A 25026-nucleotide genomic window follows, 5' to 3' on the forward strand; every position below is an offset into this window, starting at 1 on the left:
TACAAGACCACTGATAATCTCCCTCGATCTGGGGCTCCACGCAAGATCTCATCCCGTGGGGTCAAAATGATCATGAGAACCGTGAGCAAAGATCCCAGAACCACACGGGGGGACCTGGTGAATGACCTGCAGAGAGCTGGGACCAAAGTAACAAAGGTCACCATCAGTAACACACTACAACGGCAGGGAATCAAATCCCGCAGTGCCAGACGTGTTCCGCTGCTGAAGCCAGTGCATGTCCAGGCCCGTCTGAAGTTTGCCAGAGAGCACATGGATGATACAGCAGAGGATTGGGAGAATGTCATGTGGTCAGATGAAACCAAAGTAGAACTTTTTGGTATAAACTCAACTCGTCGTGTTTGGAGGAAGAAGAATACTGAGTTGCATCCCAAGAACACCATACCTACTGTGAAGCATGGGGGTGGAAACATCATGCTATGGGGCTGTTTTTCTGCCAAGGGGACAGGACGACTGATCCGTGTTAAGGACAGAATGAATGGGGCCATGTATCGTGAGATTTTGAGCCAAAACCTCCTTCCATCAGTGAGAACTTTGAAGATGAAACGAGGCTGGGTCTTCCAACATGACAATGATCCAAAACACACCGCCCGGGCAACAAAGGAGTGGCTCCGTAAGAAGCATTTGAAAGTCCTGGAGTGGCCTAGCCAGTCTCCAGACCTCAACCCCATAGAAAATCTGTGGCGGGAGTTGAAAGTCCGTGTTGCTCGGCGACAGCCCCAAAACATCACTGCTCTCGAGAAGATCTGCATGGAGGAATGGGCCAAAATACCAGCTACTGTGTGTGCAAACCTGGTAAAGACCTATAGTAAACGTTTGACCTCTGTTATTGCCAACAAAGGTTATGTTACAAAGTATTGAGTTGTATTTTTGTTATTGACCAAATACTTATTTTCCACCCTGATTTACGAATAAATTCTTTACAAATCCTACCATGTGGATTCATGGATTTTTTTTTTTTTTTTCACATTCTGTCTCTCACAGTTGAAGTGTACCTCTGGTGCAAATTACTGACCTCTGTCATCATTTTAAGTGGGGGAACTTGCACAATCGGTGGCTGACTAAATACTTTTTTGCCCCACTGTAAATGCAGGACTCGGAAATTAGAAGCACAAACTAAAAAGTGGCTTTATTAACTTAAACTAAGCACAATATAATAAGATGAAAAAATTAAATCTACAACTCTTCATGGAAGAGGATTACTGCAAGGGAAGACACAACAAGGCAGGAGGATGAGACAAAAAGCAAGGGCAAGGCAAATATATACAAACACAGGATAACAAGAGGATGGGAAACAGGTGGGAACACAGCTGGGGATCACTAACATATTGACATCGGAGGAAGTAAAACTCGGCACGAGGCTTAGTGGAGACAAACCCCAAAAAAAGAAGGAAGGAACAGAATACAAGAAAAGAAAGGCAGACATGACACAAAGACAGAAAGGTAAACAAACACAGACAAGAGACAGAAACACATTTAGGCAGGAATAACCAGGGATTCCTGTAACACACTGAAACCAATAAATAATACTTAAAGAAAGTATGAAACCAGAACATAAAAGACTAACCCTTAGGCCACAGATAATCAAAAATACCAGGATAAAGAAAACTCAAAACAGGCCCAAAACTTAGAAAGCCTGGGACCAGGACACACAGCTTGCTCCTTCTTTTAAAGTCTCCTTCATGTTTGTTTAATGTTTCTTAATGATTTCACTAATACAGCCACATGCTTTTTGCTTTTTTCACAACTGCTTTCACATTTTTTGATGTGGAGGATAAAGGATTGTATAATACAGTACAAAAGTCTTCAGCCACCCCTCATTTCTTGGTGTCATTTCTTTCCCTCTACTTATTGATGATGATTTGTAACAAATAATTTGATTTGGATCCATCATTCCATAACACCTGTTGATACTGATTTTCAGTCGAATACTGTGTAATTTGACAGTCTCTTCTTCCCATTTCCCTTCATTAAGAATAGCTTCATGAGATCCACCCTTCCACTGAGGCCATTTTTTTTAAAGAGGTTTCAGTGAACAGTAGATGGATCAACTGCAGGGTCAGATGGATCTCTCAGGTCCTGTGTTAGATTTTGGCTGGTTTTATTCCTCTTTCTTATGGACATGACTTTCAGATACTGTTCATCTGCTGTACATAGTTTTTTTAGGCCGGCCACTTCTTTTTCTGCCTGAACTTGTCCAGTTTCCTGGCATTTTCCAAAGACACAGTACACAGCATGTGGTGTTATGCCCAGTTTTTAGCTAATAGCTCTTTGGGAATCACTTTGTTGTTGCAAAAACAGAATTTTATGCCTGTCAAACTGTGTTTTCTTTGGCGTTGTTCATAGATTTGACTAAAAAAACTGAAACAAACTCTGTGTTTTTGTTACAGGCTGCTCATAACAAAGTGCCCGAAGTTACATTTTAAAACTGGTTCTTTGCTAAGCTGTAGACATAACACTGATTCATCGCTTGAGTTAGGTGCCTTTTTATGCTTAAATGGTTCAAAGGTCAGTGTTAAGTGGCTTAACAAACACGTTTGTAGTGCAGTAAAAACAAGTGCAAAGTGCAGCCTTTTGTTATTTGCCCTGCTGAAACTCATTTAAACACACTTGACAGTGATATGTATCAAGTTAAAGAAGTTTCTGGCAGTTTGTTTTCCAAAAAAATACTTATTCAGATACATTGTATTTGTATTCAAATTGTTATGAATTTAAACAGTTAGGACATTTTACTATAATTTACATAACAAAGTCGTAATAAAATTAATCAACTGTACTCAAAAATGATCCCGTGTGAACCTGTTCCTGTCAGTCTGAAAACCAATTGTTATTTAAAATCGCTCAATTTGACTCTGAGCGACAGGTCAGAGGTCAACTGTGACACAGTATTTTAAATACCATCCTACGTGAAATCCTATGTTACTTTCTACAGCTTGACACAGACACACCACCCTTGTATGAATCATACGTTGCAAGTTATAAGGCTTTCCATTATAATTTTCCACCAAAAAAATCAGTAAATAAAATGTAAAGACCTTGGCAGATATAAGCCACATTGTAATGGATTCCAACATGACCACACTCCACACAGCAGAGATAATGCTGGTTGGTTCAAGACTTTTGTACAATAATGTAGATCAGGCAGAAATTCAACCGAATGCTGGTTTTGTCATTGGTTAGCAATGCTGCCTGGCACCAAGCAGTTTCCTGGTTCGAAGTTTGCATGTTGTCCCTGCGTGGGTTTCCTGGCTTGCTCCCACAGTCCTGGACACGTTCAGTTGATTGGCAATTCAAAACTGGCCATGGATGCGAGGTAGATAAAGCACTGTATGAAAGTGAAAAACATATGACTTGTAGTCTAAAGTCTTTGAGTGGTGAGTAAGAGATTAAAGCACTGTATAAATGCAAGTGCATTGCATTACTGCCTGTCCTTCAGTGAATTAATGGCTGCACAATCGGTTATAATAACTGCAGTTTGAAAACATTGTGTGACATTTTATACCTTTACTAACACCTTAGAGAGAATACATTGTGGTCTGTTGATTACTCTCTGGTGCTATTTATGAATCTCAGGATTGTTTAGCCATTGCCAGGAGGTATTGTATCATCAGAAAAATAATGGAAAGATCTAAAGATAAAGGCAACTGGAATTAGGCAATTTTAAGATCTGACATGTAGCAGTGTTGTACATTAAGGTCAACCATTTCAAAGCCAGTGCAAAGTTACCATGGGTAGGTGCAGTTCTAGGTTCATGTGCGTGTATCTGCATTCACGAAAAGAAACACATTAAATAGAAAGAAAATTGGCCGAGAGCTGTTGGATTCCTTTCTGCATTCTTGGACGTTCTCATAACGTCAGCAATCACAGGTGAAGCTATGGTGAGTTTCTCGCTGCTTTACTCATAGTTCCAAAAACATTGACTGAAAACATCCCAGGAATGCAAACTGTTTAATTAAAAAGATACAATGCAAATCCAAACTCCACCCAAAGTAACAAACAACTGTTACTATTTTTGTTGGTCCAGTTCTTAGTGGTATTTCACCTCTATAGTCTTTAGGCTGTGATTCAGAATTTGTCACTGAGGTGGCCTGTGGTTTTAGGGCTCAGAGGGGTTCATGTTGTCTGCAGACAGACCTCTGTTTACATCATTACTATCCTTAGATACAGTAACCTCTCACTTCCTCTGCTGCTTTTTCTTTTTTTTTTCTCTATCTGACTCTACCAGTCTAACTGGCTGCCTTCCTGCTCTCTTTCCCATGGCTAGCACACCTTGGTTCAACCAGTTGTTCAGTACTCAAAAAAGATTTTCAGGTTTATCAAATTTCACTCATACGCATAAGGTGTGATGCAAACGCACCAACGTCATCGCGTATGGAAACACGAGCGCAGATGGGCACACGTAAGTCGAACTGTGTGTGCATGTGAGTCAATGTTTATTTATGGGCTTGTAACCTAATGGTAAACTCATTGTGTCTTAATCTGTCATAACCTACTAAAGAGTCATGACATCTATATATAGGTTTAGGACGTTATACTATGTTGCTGACAATATATGACTTCCTGCCAGTGGAAAAAGTAAAAGAGCACTCAAATTCAAGTCCCAAGTGTACACATTTACTAGATTAAATTCCATTCAAAGTCATTTAAAAATGATTTTTTATACCTGACAGAGCACAAATATATAATAATTATTTGTATTTTAAAACATTACCTCCCTAAAGTGACTAAAAGTGTTCATTTCCTCTGCATGGCTGCTGCATACTTGTGACTGTGTGGCTGTGAGAAAAAAGTGTTGATTTATTATGTTTCTAATGGCACACAGTCAAACCACACAGAAACAGATACAAATGGAGGGAACACCTGCAATAAAGGTCATTGTTTCAGTGTGTTGCAACTTCAAGTTTTCTACTCACATTCTCCACATGCTTTACTGTTTCAAGGGACAAATGCTCTTCCTCTGTATTTTCACCCTGAATAATCAGTTCAGTGTTCTTGGGATTGGAAGCTAATCTTTATTTTGTAGATCTTCCTCTCAAAATAACTGCATGGGTGCTTTCTTTATCTGGTGGGGCTGAAGTTAAATATCAACTCTCAGCAAGGCTGCTTGCAGCATTAGGGGAGAGGAGAACAGATGAAGCGATATAGGAGAGAAAGCTGGAAGAAAAGACTGGGAGAAGATATAATATAATAGCATAATGTGATGCAGTTCTAAGTTGAAATATGGCACACATGGCAAAAATGGCAAAAAAACAGCTTCACAAATGTGAGAAATGGCTTCACGAAAGCAAGTGGAATGCCAAAACATGACACTTGAAGGCATCGTGTTTCTGTTTTAAAGGCCAGTTCATTATCAATCAGTTTATTTAAGACAAAAATGTTTACGTGCAAGGTTGCAAAAAAAAATTGTACTGTAAAAAATGGTATTGTTTACTTGGGTGAAAATGCATAAATGATGGTCGGATAAGGATTCACGGTTACCTCTGTTTGAGCACAGGAACAACAAAGTACAAACACAACCAGCTTTCTGTTCGCACCGGAAAGAGGAAATAACTCTAGAGAGTTTCGGCCCAGACGGGAGAGGAGGAGAGGGAGTCTCCCAGTTATGCAGGACACTGACTGAAACAGAAAGAGAGAGACAAAGAGGAACTGCAAACAGTTTCCCGTTGCCATAGCAACAACTTTCACCTGTGTTTCGGAGGAGGGAGATAGAAAGGATTCCCTGATATTCTTTCTATCTCTGTTTCTGTGTTTCTCAGCTCAGACTGGGTATTCCCTGTTGACAGCAAGCCACACAGAAACCATTGTGGGATTCCATGGTCAGAGAAACTGCTTTCATAAGCGCAGCAAAGAGGTGATGCAATTTCCCTAATTAGCAAGGGTTAAAAGGCAAATTGGATCTTGGTGTTCATACTGAAAATAAAATAGAAAAATAAAATCATTGAATTTACATTTATGTATCTGCCTACCTATCTGCGTATCAGCCACTTTGGACTTTACCTTTCACTTTTGCTCCAGTTGTTATTCCAGCCTGTGGTACTTCATCTATCACATCTAATGTCTTCTGCTTCTTGGCCAGGACCTCCTTGTCAGTCTTAAATTCAAAGTCCCACAGGACAGGACTGCTGTCCTCATCCCATCGGGACTTGAAAGACTTCTAGTCTTAGCCTCACAGATCTTCCCGTATACTATCCCAGGCACTTGAGTGTCCTAGCTTGCATCTTGCATTCTGCTGATATGTGCTGGACGGGGCACCTGTGCACAGTCATGAGTGCAAAAATTGCAGGCCCTAATTGCCTCAGTTAAGGTAAGCGTTCATGACTCCACCATAAGAAAGAGACTGGGCTAAAATGGCCCCAGTTCCAAGACGATTAACCACTGCTGAGCAAAAGGAACACAAAGGTTCATCTCAGTTTTGCTAGAAAACATCTTGATGACTTCCAAGAAAATACCCTGGGAAAATATTCTGACGATACAAGGTTGAACTATTTGGACAGTTTAAGTCCTGTTGCATCTGGCGTAAAAGTAACACAGCATTTCAGAAAAGGAACATCACACCAACATCAAAATGTGGTAGTGTGATCTTCTGGGGCTGTTTTGCTGCCTTAGGACCAGCAAGACTTGATTTTGTAACTGGAACCATGAATTCTGCTGTCTACCAAAACATCCTGAAAGAGAATGTCCAGACATCTGTTTGTGACCTCAAGCTGAAGCGCATTTGGGTTCTGCAGCAGGACAGCGATCCAAAACAAAACGGCGGTTCATGCTCAAAAACCCTCCAATGTTGCTACAACAATTCTGCAAAGAAGAATGGGCCAAAAGTCCTCCACAGTACTGTAAAAGACTCGAAGCGAGCTATTGCAAATGCTTGATTGCAGTTGTTGCTGCTAAGGGTGGTCCAACCAGTTATTAGGGTTAGGGGACAATCACTTCTTTTTAAAGGGTGATGTAGGTTGGAATTTTTTGCCCCCTTAATAACAAACACTTTCAGTTGGAAACTGCATTTTATGTTTACCTCTTATCTTTTTCTAATATTTAAATTTGTTTGATGATCTGAAACATCATCAAACAGGGTTCAATTTATTTAAACTTATATATATATATATATATATATATATATATATATATATATATATATATATATATGTATGTATGTATGTATGTATGTGTGTGTGTGTGCGTGTGTATGTATGTATACATGTATATAACAGGTGAAGTCAAAGGCTGAGCCTCTAATGAATAATAATAATGAAATAGTAATAAAACTGTAACATTATAACACATTGAGCCTTAGTGACAGACTCCAGAGACAAACTACAATGCAGGGACAAGCAAATGTACCCGGAAGGAACACATGAGAGTGCCTCGGTGGATGAAACTGAATGAATCTGGCGGAGAGCCAAACTGTTCCCATTAAATTTGAATTTACAGCAGCACTAGCGCACGTTTAGAGCAGTAAAATGACGTCAATAGACACCTGAAATGTAATGATTTTTAACTCAGGCTATAATTTAAATCCATGCGGTTGAACTGAACGCTACCGAGCAGCAATCCAGCCACGACGGGTATTAATTGCGCTATTAACTCGTTGAATAAACGTTTCACTACCTCATTCTTCTCCTTTGCACGACAGGCGAGAGCCTAAAAAACAGGACGTCCAAACACTGAAACGTAATTTGGCTCTCTGGCTTAGGGTTGGGCCGCTTTGACAAAGGAATCTTCTTCTTTTTTTCTTTTTTTTTTTTGTTACTGAGGAGGCTGTACGATCCCGTGGGTCGTGTTGCCGTGCAACGACACGCCCCGCCTACCATCCCAATGTATTCACCTGAACCGTGTTCACGTGACAAGCGCAAAGGGTCCAATCCAATCAGGATGGAGGACAGGTGTTTCTTCATCAAAGTTTCGGAGGCGGAAACCTGCTGGTTAAGTGTAAGCCGCTCCTTATTAGTCTGTCACTTCATTTGTTTTCTTTTATCAAGAACTGCTGAGGAGTAGAGCGGAGTTGTTTGATAAGAGCAACATAAAAGAAAGAAAAGGTTTTGTTGCTGGGAAGTTTAAGGAGACAGAGTACTTGGCTCGTGCGTAAGATGGATACGTCTACGAACCTTTGAAGGACTGTTGTCACTGCTGTTCCAGGTGTTGCGCCAGTAAAGAAGAGGACACCGATTGTTGTTTATAGATAGCTCGTCACGATTAAAAGCCCGACGCTGACACTTTTATTAGGGTCGTTTTAACTGTCCACGCCACCTCTTGCAACACAGGTAGGATAAGTGTTTCTGAGTCCTTTTTGCGTATTGATCGCCTGTGAATCTCGGTTTGGGTTTGCACTTCTACTCTCAGACTCATTAAACCAGTTTTACAGCGACGCTAAATATGGTTACACTGGTTATTCATAGGATTAGTTGGCAAGACACCTCTCACTCATCTAAAATATATGTAGATAGGCAAACATTTAGGTAAAGTGTAATTTAAGACATTAAAACAGAAATTACACTTGTAGTAATTATGAGTGGACATAAGGCTGTAGAACAGCATGAATACTAAACCAACTATATATATATATATATATATATATATATATATATATATATATATATATATATATATATATATATATATATGATAAAAGAATGACAAACTGGCCCCTCAAATTGGATTATATTAAAGGACAAATACTGTAAAAGATGATAAAATCTTAAAAATTATTGATGGGTTGCGTTCCTCTTTACAGGTCACTGCATCCCTTTAGTCAAAGATGACAGAGAGGACCCCATGGTGGAAGGCATTCCTGCCAAAGAAAAAGGCCCCCAAGGATCAAGCCTTTGATGTGAACTTTGACCCTTGGGCAAAATCCTCTCCTGCAGCCTCCAAGGCCTCCCAGCCGGTGTCCAACAACAGCTCCAGCCTGCTCAGCGATGAAACCTTCGACGACTCCCGACTGGACTCGGTCTTCAATGAGCAGACTTGTCGCAGGAACATGAATATATCGCGCTCAGGCCGATTCAAAGAAAAGAAGAAGATCCGTACAACTATTCCAATAGAGCAGAAAGAGAAAGAGAACGTGACGTCTGGGAGAGAGGACGCACGGTGACAGCAAGGAGTAAAAAGCTGGGCGATCAAAGACTGCTTTACAGAGATGCTTGAAGACGGAGGAGAAGAAGAAATCAAGGTCTATGAAGATGTTTCACTCTCATGAAGCATGCCAGGAATTCTGCTGATTTTTCTTTTTTTTCTTCTTTTTTTATATGTTGGTGATAATGAAGACGATGAGCATTCAAGTTTTAGCCCAATACTGGAAAAAAAGGATGATTTTAGACATTTGTTGATGCACTTTGCCAGAAAGCCAAAAAAACAGTGTCAGCAATATTACACTTAGAAAACAGGAATGCCCTTTCTCCTTTCAGTGCTCCATATGTGTTTCAGGAAGGAACTGCTCATAAAATGTTTACATTTTTTCTGTAATAAGATTAATAGAAAATAATATCTAATAATATAAACCTAATAATGAAGGATATGTGTAACAATAATTTTACAGTGCTTTTTATAAGGGCTATAAAGGTGTTTATGAAGGTGTAAATGGTTCCTTTATGTGTGTGTGTGTGTGAAGAAAACAGAGAGAGAAAAAAATGGTTTGTTAGCAGTGCTTAATCAGATGCACAAAACTTGTCAGCAAAATGCATAAAATACTTCAATGAAGGATTCAAATTGACATATTGCACAAAACCTTTAGCAAAGCCATCACTGCTGAAATATCCAGGCAGATGAAATGAGGACAAGGAAGTGATGTTAATTTCTTTTTAAGACTTCTCTGCTTTTGGATGGCCTCTGAATAGTTTTACATGAAGGCAAAATATGAGAAATAAATCTGACATCTGCTACAGCTGATTGGTGTGTGTCTGTGTGCTTCACAAATCCCCATTTGTTGATGGATTAACCCACGCAGTGCAAAGTTTGCTTCTTCGTCCCCATTAAAAACAACTTTAACACAGCAAAGCCCATCAATAACAACAACAATAACACCAAATAAGGAAATAAGAAAATCTGAAGATGGAGTAAAGCAAAAAACACCCCACCTAAAAACATGTCAGTAAATTTGGCAGCTGTGTTGAGAGTGACAACCTTGTGTGTTCTCATCACAATGTCTAAAAAAAGCACTCACAAGGAATTACAGCTAATTAAATAAAGCAGGTAGTAGATGTTAAGCCCAGGTGTGAGTCACAGGTAGTTAAAAGGAGGAGTATGCCAGTGTCGCGGCATTCTTCTGTCACTGTTTAAGGTGTGTATCTGTGTGTGTGCACAGTGCATGTCAAAGGTTATAATTGATATACTTTTTACAATGACACCATATTTATTGTCGGCTGTCTCATAGCTGCTAAAGTGCAACAGTTAAACGTGTAAGTGTGAAGTTGTGCGTGCACAAATGAATAAGACCGACTTGTAATACCATATCTTCAACACAAGGGGCAATAATGTACCGCCAGTAGACTGTCATACAGCAACAAACTGCAATGAACAGGAGGAAGATATACTTAGAAAAAACAAACTGTAGTTTTGTAGGGGGCAAAGAATTTACTTCAGACGTCTTTACCGCGCAGTCAGAACCCACAGTCGTGGATACACAATGCTTGTCTCCTTCCACTGGTGTAACACAATAAGAGGGAAAGTCTTTTGGCTCCTTCAGCACGGACGAAGCCAACGACACTGATCCTGTTTCTCTCTCTCTCTCTCTGTGTGTCTCTGTGTCGTTGACTGTGGAGCAGTGAGGTGTGGCTTTACTCTGTGCGCCCCCGACGCTGCGCTCCCAAGAGAATAAACCGAAAACAGCCAGGGCTGTTGTGCTGCAGTGTCGTCAGCGTCTCCGCTATAAACTCAAAAATTAAGCAAAATAAAGTTTGTGGAACTTTTTAAGATATCTGCAAGAGCACCACAACCCAGGCGTGTGATACGAAGTGTCCTCATTTGACTACGTAAATATAACCTGGAAACTTTCTCACAAGTGTCCCGCTATGCAGAGGGCACTGCGCTAACGGACCACACTGAAGTTCTCTCTGCAAACAGGTGAAGTTCTGACATTTTCTGAAGGTAGGGCGATTTCTTAACGAGTGCACTTTTGCATGTAACGGTTTAATGTTTTTATTCTCACAGAAGTTTGTAATGAAATGTTTAAAAATGCAGGTCCAAATAGAAATGTTTATAGCAGATGAATTGGATTTATTCGAGCTCCCTGCACAGGCATGGAGCATCAAGTGTACCCACCCTTTTTTAAATGTCCTTTCAGATACATTTTGCATTACAAAAATGGGCAATAATGAATGAATAATAATAATAATAAATTAATGAATGAATAATATAAAAATATAAATAAATAAAACATACATGGACATTACTTAAAACCACTGTGTTGTGCTAATCCTGGCTGTTATTCTTGGGCTGGGTTTGCAAAATCAGCCATTCTTTGTGAAGACGTATCACAAATTGGTTGGGATTTTTGTAACGATTATAAAATATGGAAATAAATTACTAGAAAATAAAAAGTGTGATCCATCTTTTTTTTGGCTGCAGCAGCTGTCATATCAGATCTTCTTTCTGGGGAAGATTAAGCTCATACTTGAGGTACAAAGAAAAGCAACAACTGCTGTGAGAGGTGTACTCACCTCACTTACTTCCCCACCTGTTCTGGAAGACCTCAGCTGACCGGTGTCCAGCTTCCCCCCTTTAGAGAGCTAAACTGGCAGTGTCACTGAGGCTGCTTGACACAGTTATGAAGATAGAAATAGCAACGGAGGACAGCCTGCCACTTGCAAAGAGGGAAAGCATGAACTGCACACAGACAGAATACCAGTAGCATGATTCAGATCCGTTACTTCCATTACAAAAACATATTCAAGTAAAGGTATTTGCTAGCCATAAAATTACTTAATTAAAAGCACTTATTGTGCACTTATGTTTATTGACAGTGCTTTTAATATCTCTTGTCTTTGGATAACTTAAGCATTTTATGGCACTAAAGCTTAACAGTTCAGGTAATTTCAATATACTTTCTGTGCTGCTTAGTTGTTTAATCCACAATAAAGAACCATATTATGATGTCATCATATGTTTACATGTTTGAAAACTATTTCCAACAAGTGAAACTATCCTGATGTCGGAAAACAGTTGTGTTTCCAGCTTCTCCTGTCTAATACAACAAGGCTTTAAATGGAATAAGAAGTAAGCAAATGTTCCCAAACCAATCCAAAAATTAATTACCCCATTTGAAGATCAATGTATTGAAAGTGTAGGGGAACTTGTAACTGAATAAAACCATCAAATAAAGTACACAAGTTTAAATTTGGACTGAAATAGTGTACTTGAGTAATTGTGCTTAGTTCTCTTCCCCCAGACGACAAGAGAGATGTGTTCAACAAAAACAGGTTCTGTTGTGTGCTTTATTAAATTGCTAAAGAGGAGAATGTGCAAATTCCACAGCCTGAGGTTTGTGCACAAACCTCAGGCTGTTTTCAGCCGGTCAGCCGAGGAAGACAGCTTATCAAAAATGCATGATGTCAAGATGGTGGGTGGACATGTCAGCGACTGTCACTGTGGACCATTTACTAGCTGTAGAAGCTGAAACATGTGACATGACTCTGTACGCAAGCTGTTTCCTGGAACGCTGTTGTAGTGGACATTTAGCGGGGCTTTGATTACTGAACCAGTAGCTCTTAAAAGCTTTCTTTGCACAGTTACACTCAGTACAACCTGAAACATAAAAGAATAGAACAGTGTGTTGGGACACTGTTGTTGTTTCCTCTGGACTTTCCTTAATTTCTTTTCCATGAAGTTCCATACAGTTACTGCAGTAAATGCCTTTGGACACTGACTCGAATAAAGGGTAGGGGTCCATTACTGTTCACACAACACTCTCCATTGTTCTAGCCTGAAGTAATCTGCCATGGGGCATTGTGGGAAAAGGAGGAGATGTGTCAGATTTCTCTGGAGAGGATGGAGCGCTTTGCTGTTTCCTGTTTTGTGCTGTATGGTGGTGAAAGCTCTTCCTGTTCAGGGGAAGAGGGTGACAGGTCATCGAATGCACCCAGTACACAGTAGCTTCTTCTGACGCGGAGCAAATAAAAAACCTCGAAGCACTGCATACAGGGTTTCCTGCAATAGAGTGCGCTTTGTCTTCTCCAGGTATTTGAGGCCGAGGCATGCCGGTTCCCCCACCTCCCCCTCCGCCTCCACCAGCAGCCCCGCCACCCCCACCGCCACCCAGTGCTGCCCTGCCACAGGTATAAGATTCTTCCAGCAACTCTCTTATGCAATTGCAAACACTCATTGTGTTCTTCTTGCTGATCATCGACCATCTGGAGCTCATTTGCATTATTAATTGAGCTAGTATACACACACACACACACTGACTTAGACACACACAACCCAGACAGCAGGCTGTCAGTGGCAAAAGAGTGTTACGTTACCCCAGCAGGCTCATAGTGTTCTCTTGTTAAATGAGCTGCTGCAGCCAGCGAACAGGGCAAAGACATGGCTCAGTAGATTCTGGATACAGCAGTAACGTCTGTCTGCATAAACAAAAAAGTGATCCTCTCCACTCTTACTTCTTTTTTGTTCTGTTTTTCTTCAGTGTCCATTAGATCCTCCCAAGGTCCAGTTTAGCGGAGGAGGAGGAGGTGGTGGAAGGAATGCCCTGCTGGCAGACATCCAGAAAGGAACCAAGCTCAAGAAAGTCACGCAGGTCAACGACCGCAGCGCCCCCGTCGTCAATAGTAGGTCCCACAACATGACCATCCTATAGCCTGCACATATACAGACACACTCAGTTTGTTTTCTCTAAATGTTACATCCTTACATCACAGTAGCGCCCACTCAGCCACTCTCGTAGGTGAATGGGTGCTTCATATAGTGTGTGTCTGTAGTTTGAAATATGCCAGTGTGATGTGTTCTCGTGAAACACTCGACATATTAAAGTGAAGGACAAAGAAGGGGAGAAGACTGGGGGATGTTTGGTGTCTTTGTGCTATATTTGAACTCACAAGGCCAGTGCACGCTTCAGGAAGGAATGCCCTATAGCTGATTAAGACGCAGGAAGAACAGACAGATGGTATTATATACACTGACACAATAGAAAAGGCAAAAACACTGTGCACTGTCACCACTCAACACACCCTGTGCAATATCACTAAAGACTGTGAAACAGATATGCGTGCGTGCTGTGTGCAGTGTTGGTCAAGTTACTTGAAAAAAGTAATCAGTAACTAATTCCTTTATGTGTATAGATGAAGACAAGATCATTAGGACCCTCTGAAATTTTTAATTTCCAAGTCATTTTAAACAGAGCAAGGGATTTTAACATAGCTTTTCTAAACATTGTAGTTTTATTTTTTGGATGCTTATCTTATTTGACTTTGCACAAAAAATAGTTTTACAAAAAGAAAAACTACCAGGGTCTTCAGTTCAACCCACATATTATCAGTAGATTTCAAGTCAGTCAGTAATGTTGACTTTGGTCTTCTGGAGGTTCTTCCAGGTTTGCTACTGACTGCTTGAGGTTTTCTACAAGATCTTCACACATTCTTATTTCTTCATGATTCCTTCCACCTTGGCGAGATTCCTAGATGCACTGAAGGGTCCCGACAACATAATACCCACACCGCAGTGTTTCACTTTGGGAACCCTGTTCTTGGGTTGTACGTCTCTCCCTTCTTTCTCCAAACTTAAGCAGAGTAAGCAGAGCTCTGGTTTAATCTCATCTGACTAAAGGACATGTTTCCAGTTTACAAAATCTTTCTCCAGATTGTACTTGGCCTACTCCAGTCTGGCCTGAAGGTGTTTCTTTTGCAAAAGTTGAGTTTTTCTTGTTCTGTAACCTCAGACTCTATTCCTGTGCAGGGTTCTAGTGAATATCTTCCGTGAGACAGTCTGACAGTTTCTGAATACAGTCATTCATCAGTATCAGATTCTTTGAGATCTTTTGCTTCTTACCTCTGCCAGACTTGTTCTGTACTGTGCGGCTCTCTTTGAAGTTTTTAACGATACATAGCACTCACTGGACTTCTTGACACTGGGAATGGTGGTGATAACTTTGTATATTCATCTCCTGTTTTGTAAGCATCAGCAATTCTTTCTTAAGTCTAAACTGATTTGTTTTTGATTTTGGCATGATGCTTTAATCAAGCGACAGCTCAGCCCCTCACTGAAGCTTCCAATTTATGTAAATTGGAAGCTTCAGTTTTAACTTGATTTTTAAAAGCTTTGAGCATTACAAAGTTAAAGCACATCATTGCACAGCAGTGGTCATTTTCTCAGGGGGCTAATAATATTGGGAGGTTAGGTAAGTGTGGTGGTGTGAAAGTTGCACATGTTTGAGTTTTTGATGTTAGCTTCATTAGGTTTTTTCCAGCACTAAAAACAAGCTCTTGTTGGGACAAAACTCATGAGCTTATAAGATATACAATGTTATGTAGTGAATACATTTATAATGATATTAGACCAAATATTGTGATTGACCACATGATTTATTAAGCTTTCATGCCTTTGCACTGCTGTTATTTCATTACTAACATGTGCACATGGCGTTCCCCAGATTCCAAGGCTAGCACAGGAGATTTATCTGGAAATGCTGGCACTTCTCAGGCCTCATCGGGTGGCATGGCACCCGTGGGGCCATCATTGAGTGGGCTATTTGCTGGAGGGTTCCCCACTCTCAGGCCTACAGGACAAAGAGACCTAGCAGGCAAAACCAGAGGTTGGTGCAAAATGTCATATTCTTGCTCATAGATATATTTATGATTTGTCAGTAGTCACAATAACATTTTTTCCCTTTCAAATGGCTCCTCTTGGGTGTGTTTGTTCTGTTTAAGTGTCTCGATCGAGCTCATCAGTCTCTCTGAAGCCTCTGTGGAACCCTCCTTCATCGGCCGACTCCAGCAGCTTCCCTGAACCCGACAGGAAAGCGGAGATCCAAACCTCCGTCCACCGCCTACTCGCCCCCTCGGCCTCTGCTCCTCCCTCCCCCTCTCACAGCAGCATGCACCCGCCACCTTTCCCTCCTTCCACTCCCCTTCCACCTGCCCCTCCCTCTGCTCCTCCCCCACCTCCCCCGCCTCAGGCCTTCCAGGACCGGCCAGGTAACAAGCCTCCCCCTCTCCCCTCCTGCCCTCCACCTCCACCTCCATCCCAGACTACCAAGCCCATGTGGCTCCCCATCCAGCACTCGCAACACTCATCTGTCTCCCAGCCCTCTCCTCCTCCTGCTCCTCCTCCTCCACCACCGCCTCCAACTGTCCAGCCTCTGTCAACTATCCCAGGGGACCATTCTTCGGGGTACTTCTACTCTCCGCCTTCATCTGCAGTCTACTCTGAAACTTCAAGGTTCCCTGTTCTTCGGGACAGCCCCCTGGGACCGCCTCCCCCACCTCCGCCTCCCTCTCTGCCACCTTCCATTACTCCAAGCTGCCCGTCTACCCTACCTCCACCACCACCCAAAGTGGCTCCAGTGCCTTCCCCAGCAATGCGCTCTCTGCCTCCCTCATACCCTTGCAACGCTCCCACGCGACGGCCACCAGCTATACCCAGGAGTGCAGGTAGGTGGACAACAGGATGTAAAAATGCTTCTTTAATGCCACTTGTGTTTATAAATATAAACCTGTTGCCTGTTACATGTTTTTTCCATAATTGAAACGGATAAAGTCTGTATGAAAGATAAAAAGTTTAAACCACTGCTTCATGCCTTTGGAAAATCTTTTGAATTCTGTCTTTATGCGAGAAATGATTCAGTCATGTAAATGGAGCTGACTCGATATATTAATGGTGATGATATAAAAAGAAGGAAAATTAAAAGAAAATCTGAAAGAAAACGATTGCGCTGAAGCAATGTTTTAGAGATCAGAAAACAAGTTCAGCTAAGGGTGTGGCCTAAGAAAGTTCCCAATAATAGTTGTAAAAGATGGAAGTAGCTACTGTGACCTCACCGACTGGTTAGCGAAGGGTTGTTGTGAAGCCCCAAGCTTCAAGAGCAGTTTCACCATTGCTATGTGCTTTTTAAAACTGGACATGATGTTTGAGGTGGAGGACCTGACTGAGAGACCAAGGGATAATATCTTATCCTAAATCATACCTAGCCATACTTTACTCTAAATGTGGATTACATAATGGTTAAGGTAATTAACTCATTAGGAAGTGTCTACTGAGATAAATCAGGTAAGTAGTGGCGTCATTTTTTGGAGAGGGTCAAAGTTCAATAGAATCTGGTATCTTTTTGTACCAGAGGAGTCAAGCCCTTTTTGCCATAAGAAAGAAGACAGGTTTAAACCCATCCATGTAGATTAGAATATCTTTATTGCCACTATTACATGCAACAAGTACAGCATAATTAGCCTCAATCTCAACAGTGCAAAGATCACTCACATCATAAAAACGACATAAAACTGTATAAGAGATAAAAGTAAATACAAAAGTCAAAAGCAGCCTTCCTCCATTCTCACAACCCCTTCTTGCACAAAACACATGTGGCCATTGCAGCATCTAATGCCTGTATAGAACTGGGATAAAAGCTGTTATTCAGTCTGTTTCTGCTTGTTTTACTTGTTCAGTACTGTCTACCTGATGGTAACAGTTCTGACAGGGTGAGATAGACCTATTATAGTATTATTAGCCTTTTTTGAGAACATTTACATGATTGATCCCATACATAGATGCCACAGTGTAGAGTAGAAAGTTGATATTTACTAGCTGAAGAAGCTCTGTTACACAATGTTATACTTTAAGATGTTTTTATCTTGTAAAAAACCAACCTTAAGCATTTATAGGCAGTTAACCAGCATAAAATGAAAATAGGAAAATTGGTGACACCCGGTTTATCTTTGTGCAGAAAAATGAGTGTATATCACAGCTGGTGTGCTGATTAGGTTCTGAAGTCTATCCTTCCACAGTGTTTTCTCTATTCCTCTCCAGTGTCTACAGGCCAGACTCGAAGCTTCTCAAAAGCAATTTAATTCAGTTAAATTCAGTTTTATTTATATAGCGCCAAATCCCAACAACAGTTCCCTTCAGGCATTTTACATTGTAAGGTAAAGAGCAATACAATAATACAGAGAAAACAGAGACAATCTCAATAATTAGATGAGCCCTTATGAACAACTGGCAACAGTGGGAAGGAAAAACTCACTTTCAAAAGGAAGAAACTTCTGGCAGAACCAGGCTCAGGGAGGGACAGCCATCTGCCGTGAGTAGTTGGGAGTGAGGGGAGGAGGACGTTACAAAGACATGGTGTGGAAGAGAGCCAGAGATTAATGATAACTAATGATTACATGCAGAGGGGTGTATAAACACATTGTGAGTGGAAAGAAAAACAGGTGTTAAGACTGCTGATCCAGCCCTAAAAGCTTTATCAAAAAGGAAAGTTCTAAGCCTAATCTTAAAAGTAGAGAGGGTGTCTGTCTCCTGAATCCAAACTGAAAGCTGGTTCCACAGACGAAGGGTCTGAAAGCTGAAGGCTCTTCCGCTCCCATTCGACTTTTAAATACCAAACAAACCACAAGTAAGCCCGCAGTCTGAGAGTGAAGTGCTCTGTTGGGGTGATACGGTATTATGAGGTCTTTAAGCCAAGCCAACTTTATTTAAAAAGCGCTTTAAAAACAGTGAGCACTGACCAAAGTGCTGAACAGAACTAAAACAATAAAAACATAAATGCTAAAAATAAAATACAAGTTGAAATAACAGTAACAATATAAAAAGGCAATGAAATCCAAATGAAATTACCATTCTATACTGGGTTTAAAAGCCAAACTGAAAGGGTGAGTCTTCAGACGAGATTTAAGATATGATGGGGCCTGATTATTCGAGACCTTGTATGTGAGGAGAATGATTTTAAATCTGATTCTGGGTGTAACAGGGGAGCCAGTAAAGAGAAACCAGTATAGGAGAAATATACTCTCACTTTCTTGTTGCTTTCAATACTCTTGTTCAGCTGGAGGCTTTTCAGGGAGTTTTAGGACAGCCTGATAATAATGAATTACAGTAGTCCAGCCTAGAAGTTTTAAATGCATTAACTAGTTTTTCAGCATCACTCTGAGACAGGATATTTTTAATTCTAGAGATATTTTATAAATGGAACTAAGCAGTCCTACGTATTTGTTTAATACGCGCAATGAAGGACATATCCTGGTCAAAAACAAATCCAAGATTCCTCACAGTGTTACTGGAGGCCAAGATAATGCCATTCAGAGTAAGCATCCGGTTCAACATTATATTTCTAAGATTTATACGGCAAAGTACAATAACCTTAGTTTCTATATTTAGAAGCAGGAAATCAGAGGTCATCCAGGCTGAATCAAAATTCCATAAAATGTATATTTTTTGTTTTTATTTTAAATGTTCTTTTTCTTCTGATGCCCACTTATTAACAGGTGTGGGTCGACTGGCTCCTCCTCCTGCTCCCCCCGCCCGTTCCCCCACCACAGAGTTGTCCACCCGCATTCCTCCTCCTCCACCTCCTCCCATGCCCCCATCCAGTCTCAGGAATGGACATCTTCAGAGCTTAGGTAAGATTTTAAAAGGATTTTTATTGTTCAAATGTATAACTTTTATGTAAACTTTGAAAGTTACTTTTTGCTGCTCAGCAGAAGGACATTGTTTTTTTTTTTAAAAGGGTAGAAACTTCTAATCTGCATCTTCTTTACTCCAGCGGATGACTTTGAATCAAAGTTCCAGTTCCACCCTGTAGAAGACTTACCCCCACCCGATGAATTCAAGCCTTTCCCACGGATCTACCCCAGCAAAGAAAACAGTGGTAGCCACAAAGCAAAGTTACTACTCCTCAGCTTTTCTTTTCTCAGCACTGTAGTCTCATCTGCTGAGCTCTGTTTTTCTTCCTCCTTGTTCTTTTACAGTGAACCCCAAACCACCAGGGATCAGGACACACCTCCGATGAGTCATGATCTCAGCACCGTGACACGCAACAAAAAAAAGGACAAATCTCAGTATTCCTTCTCCTTCTTACGAGTCCTCACAGTTAAACTGACATTACTGCCATGGACTTGCATGGATAGAGGCTTTGTGTGTGTGTGTTGTTGTGTTTGGTGCATTTGTGTGTGTGCGTGTGGTTGTGCATTTTCAAAGCATCAAAACAAGGACCCGTCTTATTCTGACTATGTGACCTCTGACCTTTTCAAGTACAGAATGTTTTGTGTGCGTGAGAGGAGAAGCACTCGCCCTGCTTGTGCTCATAAGCTCCATTCAGACTCTACACACAGGCTAGAAGAACAGGGTCTTCCATTAATTATCGCTAACATGACTCTTGACAGTTTGTAATATGTTAACCATCATCTCTGTGCACTTGTAGTTGTAAAATTTGCTTTCAAGCAGGCAGTTTTTGTGACTACGTTGCTAAAGACAAGCAAACATACCTCAGTCTCAGCTCTTGCCTTGGTGGCGGCAATTGGGTAACTAGGTGTACCATTTTCTTGCCCCTCATGTATTAACCAACACTAACACATGGGAGGACAGTGCCACCTGTTGGTTTGATCTGTCACCAACAAATAAACCAAAGCAACTAAAAAGTTTACACAGATACTTTACTTAAAAAAAAAACAACAACTAATAAATGTATCTGCCTTAAACAGTGGTCCTTTTTTGAGTTGAGGCTCTTGATCCATTCAAACAATCCCAAAGCTGCACAAACAGGGCTGTAAACATGTGTGTGTTATCTCAAAAACCCCATTAAAACAACAGGTAAAGTTCTCCTGTGGTTTTGAGTTATTCTTCATTGTGTCACAACATTAATTCAGTCTTCCCAAGTTTGCCCAAAATTTATTTACATTTATAAAAAAGAGCAAAAAACATTAACCTGATATTTCACGACAGTTTTCACACAGATATTTAGACTTGTGAAAATATCTAACTTTGGTCCCAAAAAGGATTTTCATAAACAAATCACAAAATTAAAAAAACAATCTGCAACTAAACTTAACCACACACAGCGTCACGCAACACAGACTTAAAGCTTCTGTAAAACTGAAACAGACAAAAATAACCTCAAAGAGTCTCTGACAAGGATTTCCACCACGAAACACAAACCAGCGCTTCATGGGACTTCACAGTTCATCGTGTTTGTAAGTGAACTCTCTAGAGGATATAAAACCGTCCTTGTTCTCATCCTCTTTGGCAAAGATATCCTCCGCCATGTTCTCGTGTAGAGTGTCGTTGGGAGGGTAGCCGTGACGCTCAAACTCCTTCCTTAGATACTCTTTCACCTGGCAGACATGAAAAGAACAGGATGACTGGGACTTAAGTACAAACATAATAAAATGAATTAGAAATCACACTTTTTCCTCTTTGTACAGAAAGTAAAGTCTAGAGTGACATGGGATATGTAACCGATCCATGTAACTTCATATGTGTTTTCAATGGTTATCTTCACCTCATGCTTGGAGAGCTTCCAGTCATCGTTGAGGTCCATTTCCTGAAAGGACTCATGTGACCTAGGTCCATTTCTGATCTGTAGCACCTCGATGATAAAGGTAAGCGTGCTTTCAGGTGGAATCTTACCTGAATACAGAGAACAGGAGGGTAATGGGCAGAGATGTCAGTTCAAACTGAAATTGAATATTGCCAAAACTTCCAGTAAGCATCCAGGAAGTTTTCTTCCGTTGAAGAACACAGATGGTAAAAAGGAATAAAAAGCAAATCTATTGCTGTGAATCTGTTGGCATTAGAAAGGTTAGTTAGAAACAGAAGAGACAGATGTTATGGGTTAAAGTGGTTTGTGCTTACCGGACAAAAAAAGCACAGTATTGTTCACATGCTCCACGTAGAGAATAAGTGGACTAATGTCACTGAATGAAACCTTCATTCAGAGACATTGAATGAATTCATTCCTAGAAAGCAATTAAAAAGAACAAGAAAGACAAGTATAATAAGATGCGTGCATAATAATGTCACACTGTGAGAATTGGAGACACCAAGAAGACCGTGTCATAAAACATGCAGTGAAACTTCTTAGATATGGATGAAGCTTCTGTACCTTTTCCTTCCTTCCCATAGGCCAGTTCTGGAGGTATGACCAGTTTTCTCTTCTCTCCTGAGCACATGTTTTGCAGGCCTTTATCCCAGCCTTTGATTGCTTCTCTGATGCCCAGAGTGAACCAGATTGGCTGCTTGTCACCGCTGACTCGACTGGTCAACAAACACAGGTGTCGAAAGAGTGAAAAGTTGAGATGTAGAGAAGGTCTGAGGTGTCATCAAAGGTCAAGGAAATTATGATGCTTTTCTCAGAGTTATAATGATTCCTGCTGATATGAATGCTCCAATCAGACAGTTTTTCTACTGCAGGCTCTATGTGATTTCAAAGACTGTGGACCTAGCCAACCCCACTGAGAGAACATTAACAAATCGACAAGCTCCATCTCAGAAGATATCAAGTGAACACTATCTTTCCAGCTGGAACTGTATGCTGCTTTAAGAACAATAAACCTTGATCACCAGTGACCCGAAAGAACTGCTTGTTAAAAAAAAAAAAAAGACGCCTTCATGTCTGGAGAAAAGGAACTGAGGAGAGTGCAGCATGAAGGGCATTCTGCAGCCTCCTCCTTCAGTAAACACCCTCATCACCTTCAATGAGTTCTCCACTTATTCTTCATTAAAACCACATCCACCCCACATCTGAGGAACCACCCCTGCTTGTTTGTCTTCTGGCCTGGTTAGAAGACAGCTGGAGAAACTACACACTACAGCAAGGACGCAGACCCTGATGGCATCAGTGCGAGGTTCTGAAGACCTGTGTTAGCCTTGTGTCTGTGTTCCTGAGTCACTTTTACCACCTGAGTCTAAAGCAAGAGAAAATAGCTGTATTATTGCATCATAAAAAAAATATCTGTCTGGCAGAGAGTCATCTGGCAGTCGATGTTATTATTTATGGGATAAATAAAGTATTTTTCATTAATTCAAGAAGAGGGATATTATTTTTCCACCCACCCAGTGTCAAAACCTTACATTTGTGAGGTCCAGCCAATCTGAAGACTAAAGCTGCTTGTTGTCAGCATTGGATGCACGAGAGGTAGGGCTGTGCGATATGACCAAAATCTCATATCCCGATATAAGAGTTCTATCGTCCCGATAACGATATAAATCACAAAAATGTAACAATTTCTGTAAATTCTGTGAATCTCGGGCAGCTCGTCTTGCGGGAAGTGTTTCCAGCTGCGCGTCCTTTACCCGGAGTCAAGTGTTTTAACCGATGCATGAAACTATACATTTTTAGACATAAGTTGTAAAGGCCGCCGTTTTCTTTGTGAGTATTTATTTGAGTCTAAGGTTTATTTTTTAGCACCTGGCGGCTCCTTTTTAATTCTCATCCGTTAATAATCTGCTCTTTCACGTTATTCAGTTTATTTTGAAAAGTCTCAACAGGATCTTAAGCTTTATTGTGAAAGGTTTATGTGGAACATAAACAAGCGGACACGCGATGGTTTTACCGTCGTTGTTGCTAACCACAACGCATAAAAACAGGCACTTGTCCGTCTGTAGTGTGGTTATATAAAATATAAGAGAAAGAGAGAACTTGAAGAAATTAATATAGCCACTACAGTGATCATCAAAACAATGAAAAAATATTGCCGTAAACAGTTTATTTTGCGACACCACGAAACAAACGATAGCGTAAAATGAAACATACTTTTTTATATCGTCATCCGATATATATTGTTATATATTTCTCTAGTAAATGAAAAACATCTGTTGCCACGACTCTTTGGGCATTAATTGTAAGAAAGAAATGTGTACAATTATAAAAAAATGTTCTGCTAGCTCATTGCCCAGACAGTCCTGTAATTATAAAACAGAAGAATTTGTTAGTTCACAGAAAATCTACTTTACAATAATATTATTAATTTACATTATTATTATTTAATTTTATTTTTAAACTGTTAATTTGGTGTAATACAACTGTCCATGGGGGAGGTCTTTACTCTAAAACTTAAAATACAGTTAAAAGTCCAAAATTGATCCTAATCACATTTTCCAAAGCTCGCACTGGAGTCTTGGCTGGGCCCATTTTTGGCCATGGACCTAATGTTTGACACTCTTGCACTAAAGCAGGGACGTCAAACTCATTTTACATCGTGGGCCACATACAGGCCACTTCACTGGTCCAGCCCACCAGTGAAACTCCCCTTTCTGTCTGTGTAAAGAAGTTAAACTACACATTGAATCGTTCACATGTCTTAGTATAAGGAAAAGAAGCAATTTTTAATAGTATGACTCAGTTTTTCTACATGATAAGGAAATTCTGCTAATCTATTACTTAATAACTTTGGTGTGGTATGAATGGCCCTGGGGGAAGTCTTTGGCAGTAGTTAAAAGTTTTACAGCTATGTGTTCAGTGGACCAGATTGGAGTCTTTGCCCGGCCTATTTTGGCCCACGGGCCTCATGTTTGACATAACATTTAACTTTGTATCCCTTGCAGATAAATGCTAACATCGACATTCGAGAGTTTTAAATCTATAAAAGCTGTTTATGAAACCAGGGTGACGTCACTGCATCTCTCCTTCAGCCAGCTCCTTCATTGCTTCCTTGACAGAGTTGCATCATCATATTTGAGCGTTATAAGCCTCGCGTTAGCCATGAAACAAACCTGGAGAAAAACATGGTGCCATTCTCAAAGTATCCGTCATGATGCACCAGCAGAATGTCTCCATACTTGGACTTTCGGTGACAGAGGAAAGGTCTGTGCAGAACTTCTATCGTCACTTCAGCTTCGGGCAGCTTCCCCCCGCTGCTGACGGACACCAGCATGAAGGAGCAGAGCCAGCTCAGCACAACCAGCAGCATGCTGACACAGTCAGCTTTCAGAAGAAACAGCCTGTTGAACAAAGAGCTAAAAAGTTTCTAACAGACTTGCTGCGGCATGAAAACGTGCAGCTGTTCCTCTACGTGGCAGAGACAAGTCGCTGCAGGAAGTTTTCCTCTGATTGGCTGATCGTTTTTCGGCAGCCCCACCCACAGACAATCCCCCTCACAA

The 25026-nt window shown here is 40.7% G+C and overlaps 2 protein-coding genes and 1 long non-coding RNA gene across 5 annotated transcripts; 1 reads left to right on the forward strand and 2 right to left on the reverse strand.

Annotated features, from left to right (window-relative positions):
* Positions 1–2668: 2668 nt before the first annotated feature.
* Positions 2669–7766, reverse strand: LOC145423736 (uncharacterized). The gene is made up of 2 exons (XR_013904772.1): positions 7624–7766; positions 2669–3343 (listed from the first exon to the last, which is right to left on the reverse strand). It is a non-coding gene; the product is annotated as an uncharacterized LOC145423736 (long non-coding RNA).
* wipf3 (WAS/WASL interacting protein family member 3) lies at positions 7345–21100 on the forward strand. 3 transcript variants are annotated; one of them, XM_026156459.2, is made up of 9 exons: positions 7345–8276; positions 8747–11097; positions 13186–13283; positions 13634–13775; positions 15593–15754; positions 15870–16592; positions 19416–19550; positions 19694–19798; positions 19899–21100. In XM_026156459.2, the coding sequence occupies exons 3-9, from the start codon at positions 13203–13205 to the stop codon at positions 19937–19939; spliced, it is 1389 nt and encodes a 462-aa protein (XP_026012244.2). In that variant the 5' UTR covers positions 7345–8276; positions 8747–11097; positions 13186–13202; the 3' UTR covers positions 19940–21100. The 3 variants fall into 3 exon arrangements, with proteins under 3 accessions (XP_026012244.2, XP_026012246.2, XP_026012245.2); XM_026156461.2 differs by having other exon boundaries at positions 19694–19795; XM_026156460.2 differs by having other exon boundaries at positions 8747–11073.
* Positions 20802–24987, reverse strand: LOC113014746 (peptidyl-prolyl cis-trans isomerase FKBP14-like). Its single transcript, XM_026156462.2, has 4 exons — positions 24640–24987; positions 22031–22182; positions 21428–21555; positions 20802–21260 (listed from the first exon to the last, which is right to left on the reverse strand). Exons 1-4 carry the CDS (start codon positions 24834–24836, stop codon positions 21102–21104), a joined length of 636 nt encoding a protein of 211 aa, XP_026012247.1. The 5' UTR covers positions 24837–24987; the 3' UTR covers positions 20802–21101.
* Positions 24988–25026: the final 39 nt, after the last annotated feature.

The sequence above is a fragment of the Astatotilapia calliptera genome, chromosome 22, assembly GCF_964374335.1.
Source record: "Astatotilapia calliptera chromosome 22, fAstCal68.1, whole genome shotgun sequence".
Taxonomy (NCBI): Eukaryota; Metazoa; Chordata; class Actinopteri; order Cichliformes; family Cichlidae; genus Astatotilapia; species Astatotilapia calliptera.

Excerpts from the sequence above, each read along its gene's own strand:
- wipf3 (XM_026156459.2), top strand. The coding sequence starts at position 13,203 with ATGCCGGTTCCCCCACCTCCCCCTCCGCCTCCACCAGCAGCCCCGCCA. Across the intron at positions 15,755-15,869 it reads CCTAGCAGGCAAAACCAGAG|TGTCTCGATCGAGCTCATCA; the intron begins GTTGGTGCAAAA and ends GTTCTGTTTAAG. Across the intron at positions 19,799-19,898 it reads CCCCAGCAAAGAAAACAGTG|TGAACCCCAAACCACCAGGG; the intron begins GTAGCCACAAAG and ends GTTCTTTTACAG.
- LOC113014746 (XM_026156462.2), bottom strand. The coding sequence starts at position 24,836 with ATGCTGCTGGTTGTGCTGAGCTGGCTCTGCTCCTTCATGCTGGTGTCC. Across the intron at positions 22,183-24,639 it reads GGCACCATGTTTTTCTCCAG|TCGAGTCAGCGGTGACAAGC; the intron begins GTTTGTTTCATG and ends TTTGTTGACCAG. Across the intron at positions 21,556-22,030 it reads CTATGGGAAGGAAGGAAAAG|GTAAGATTCCACCTGAAAGC; the intron begins GTACAGAAGCTT and ends CTCTGTATTCAG.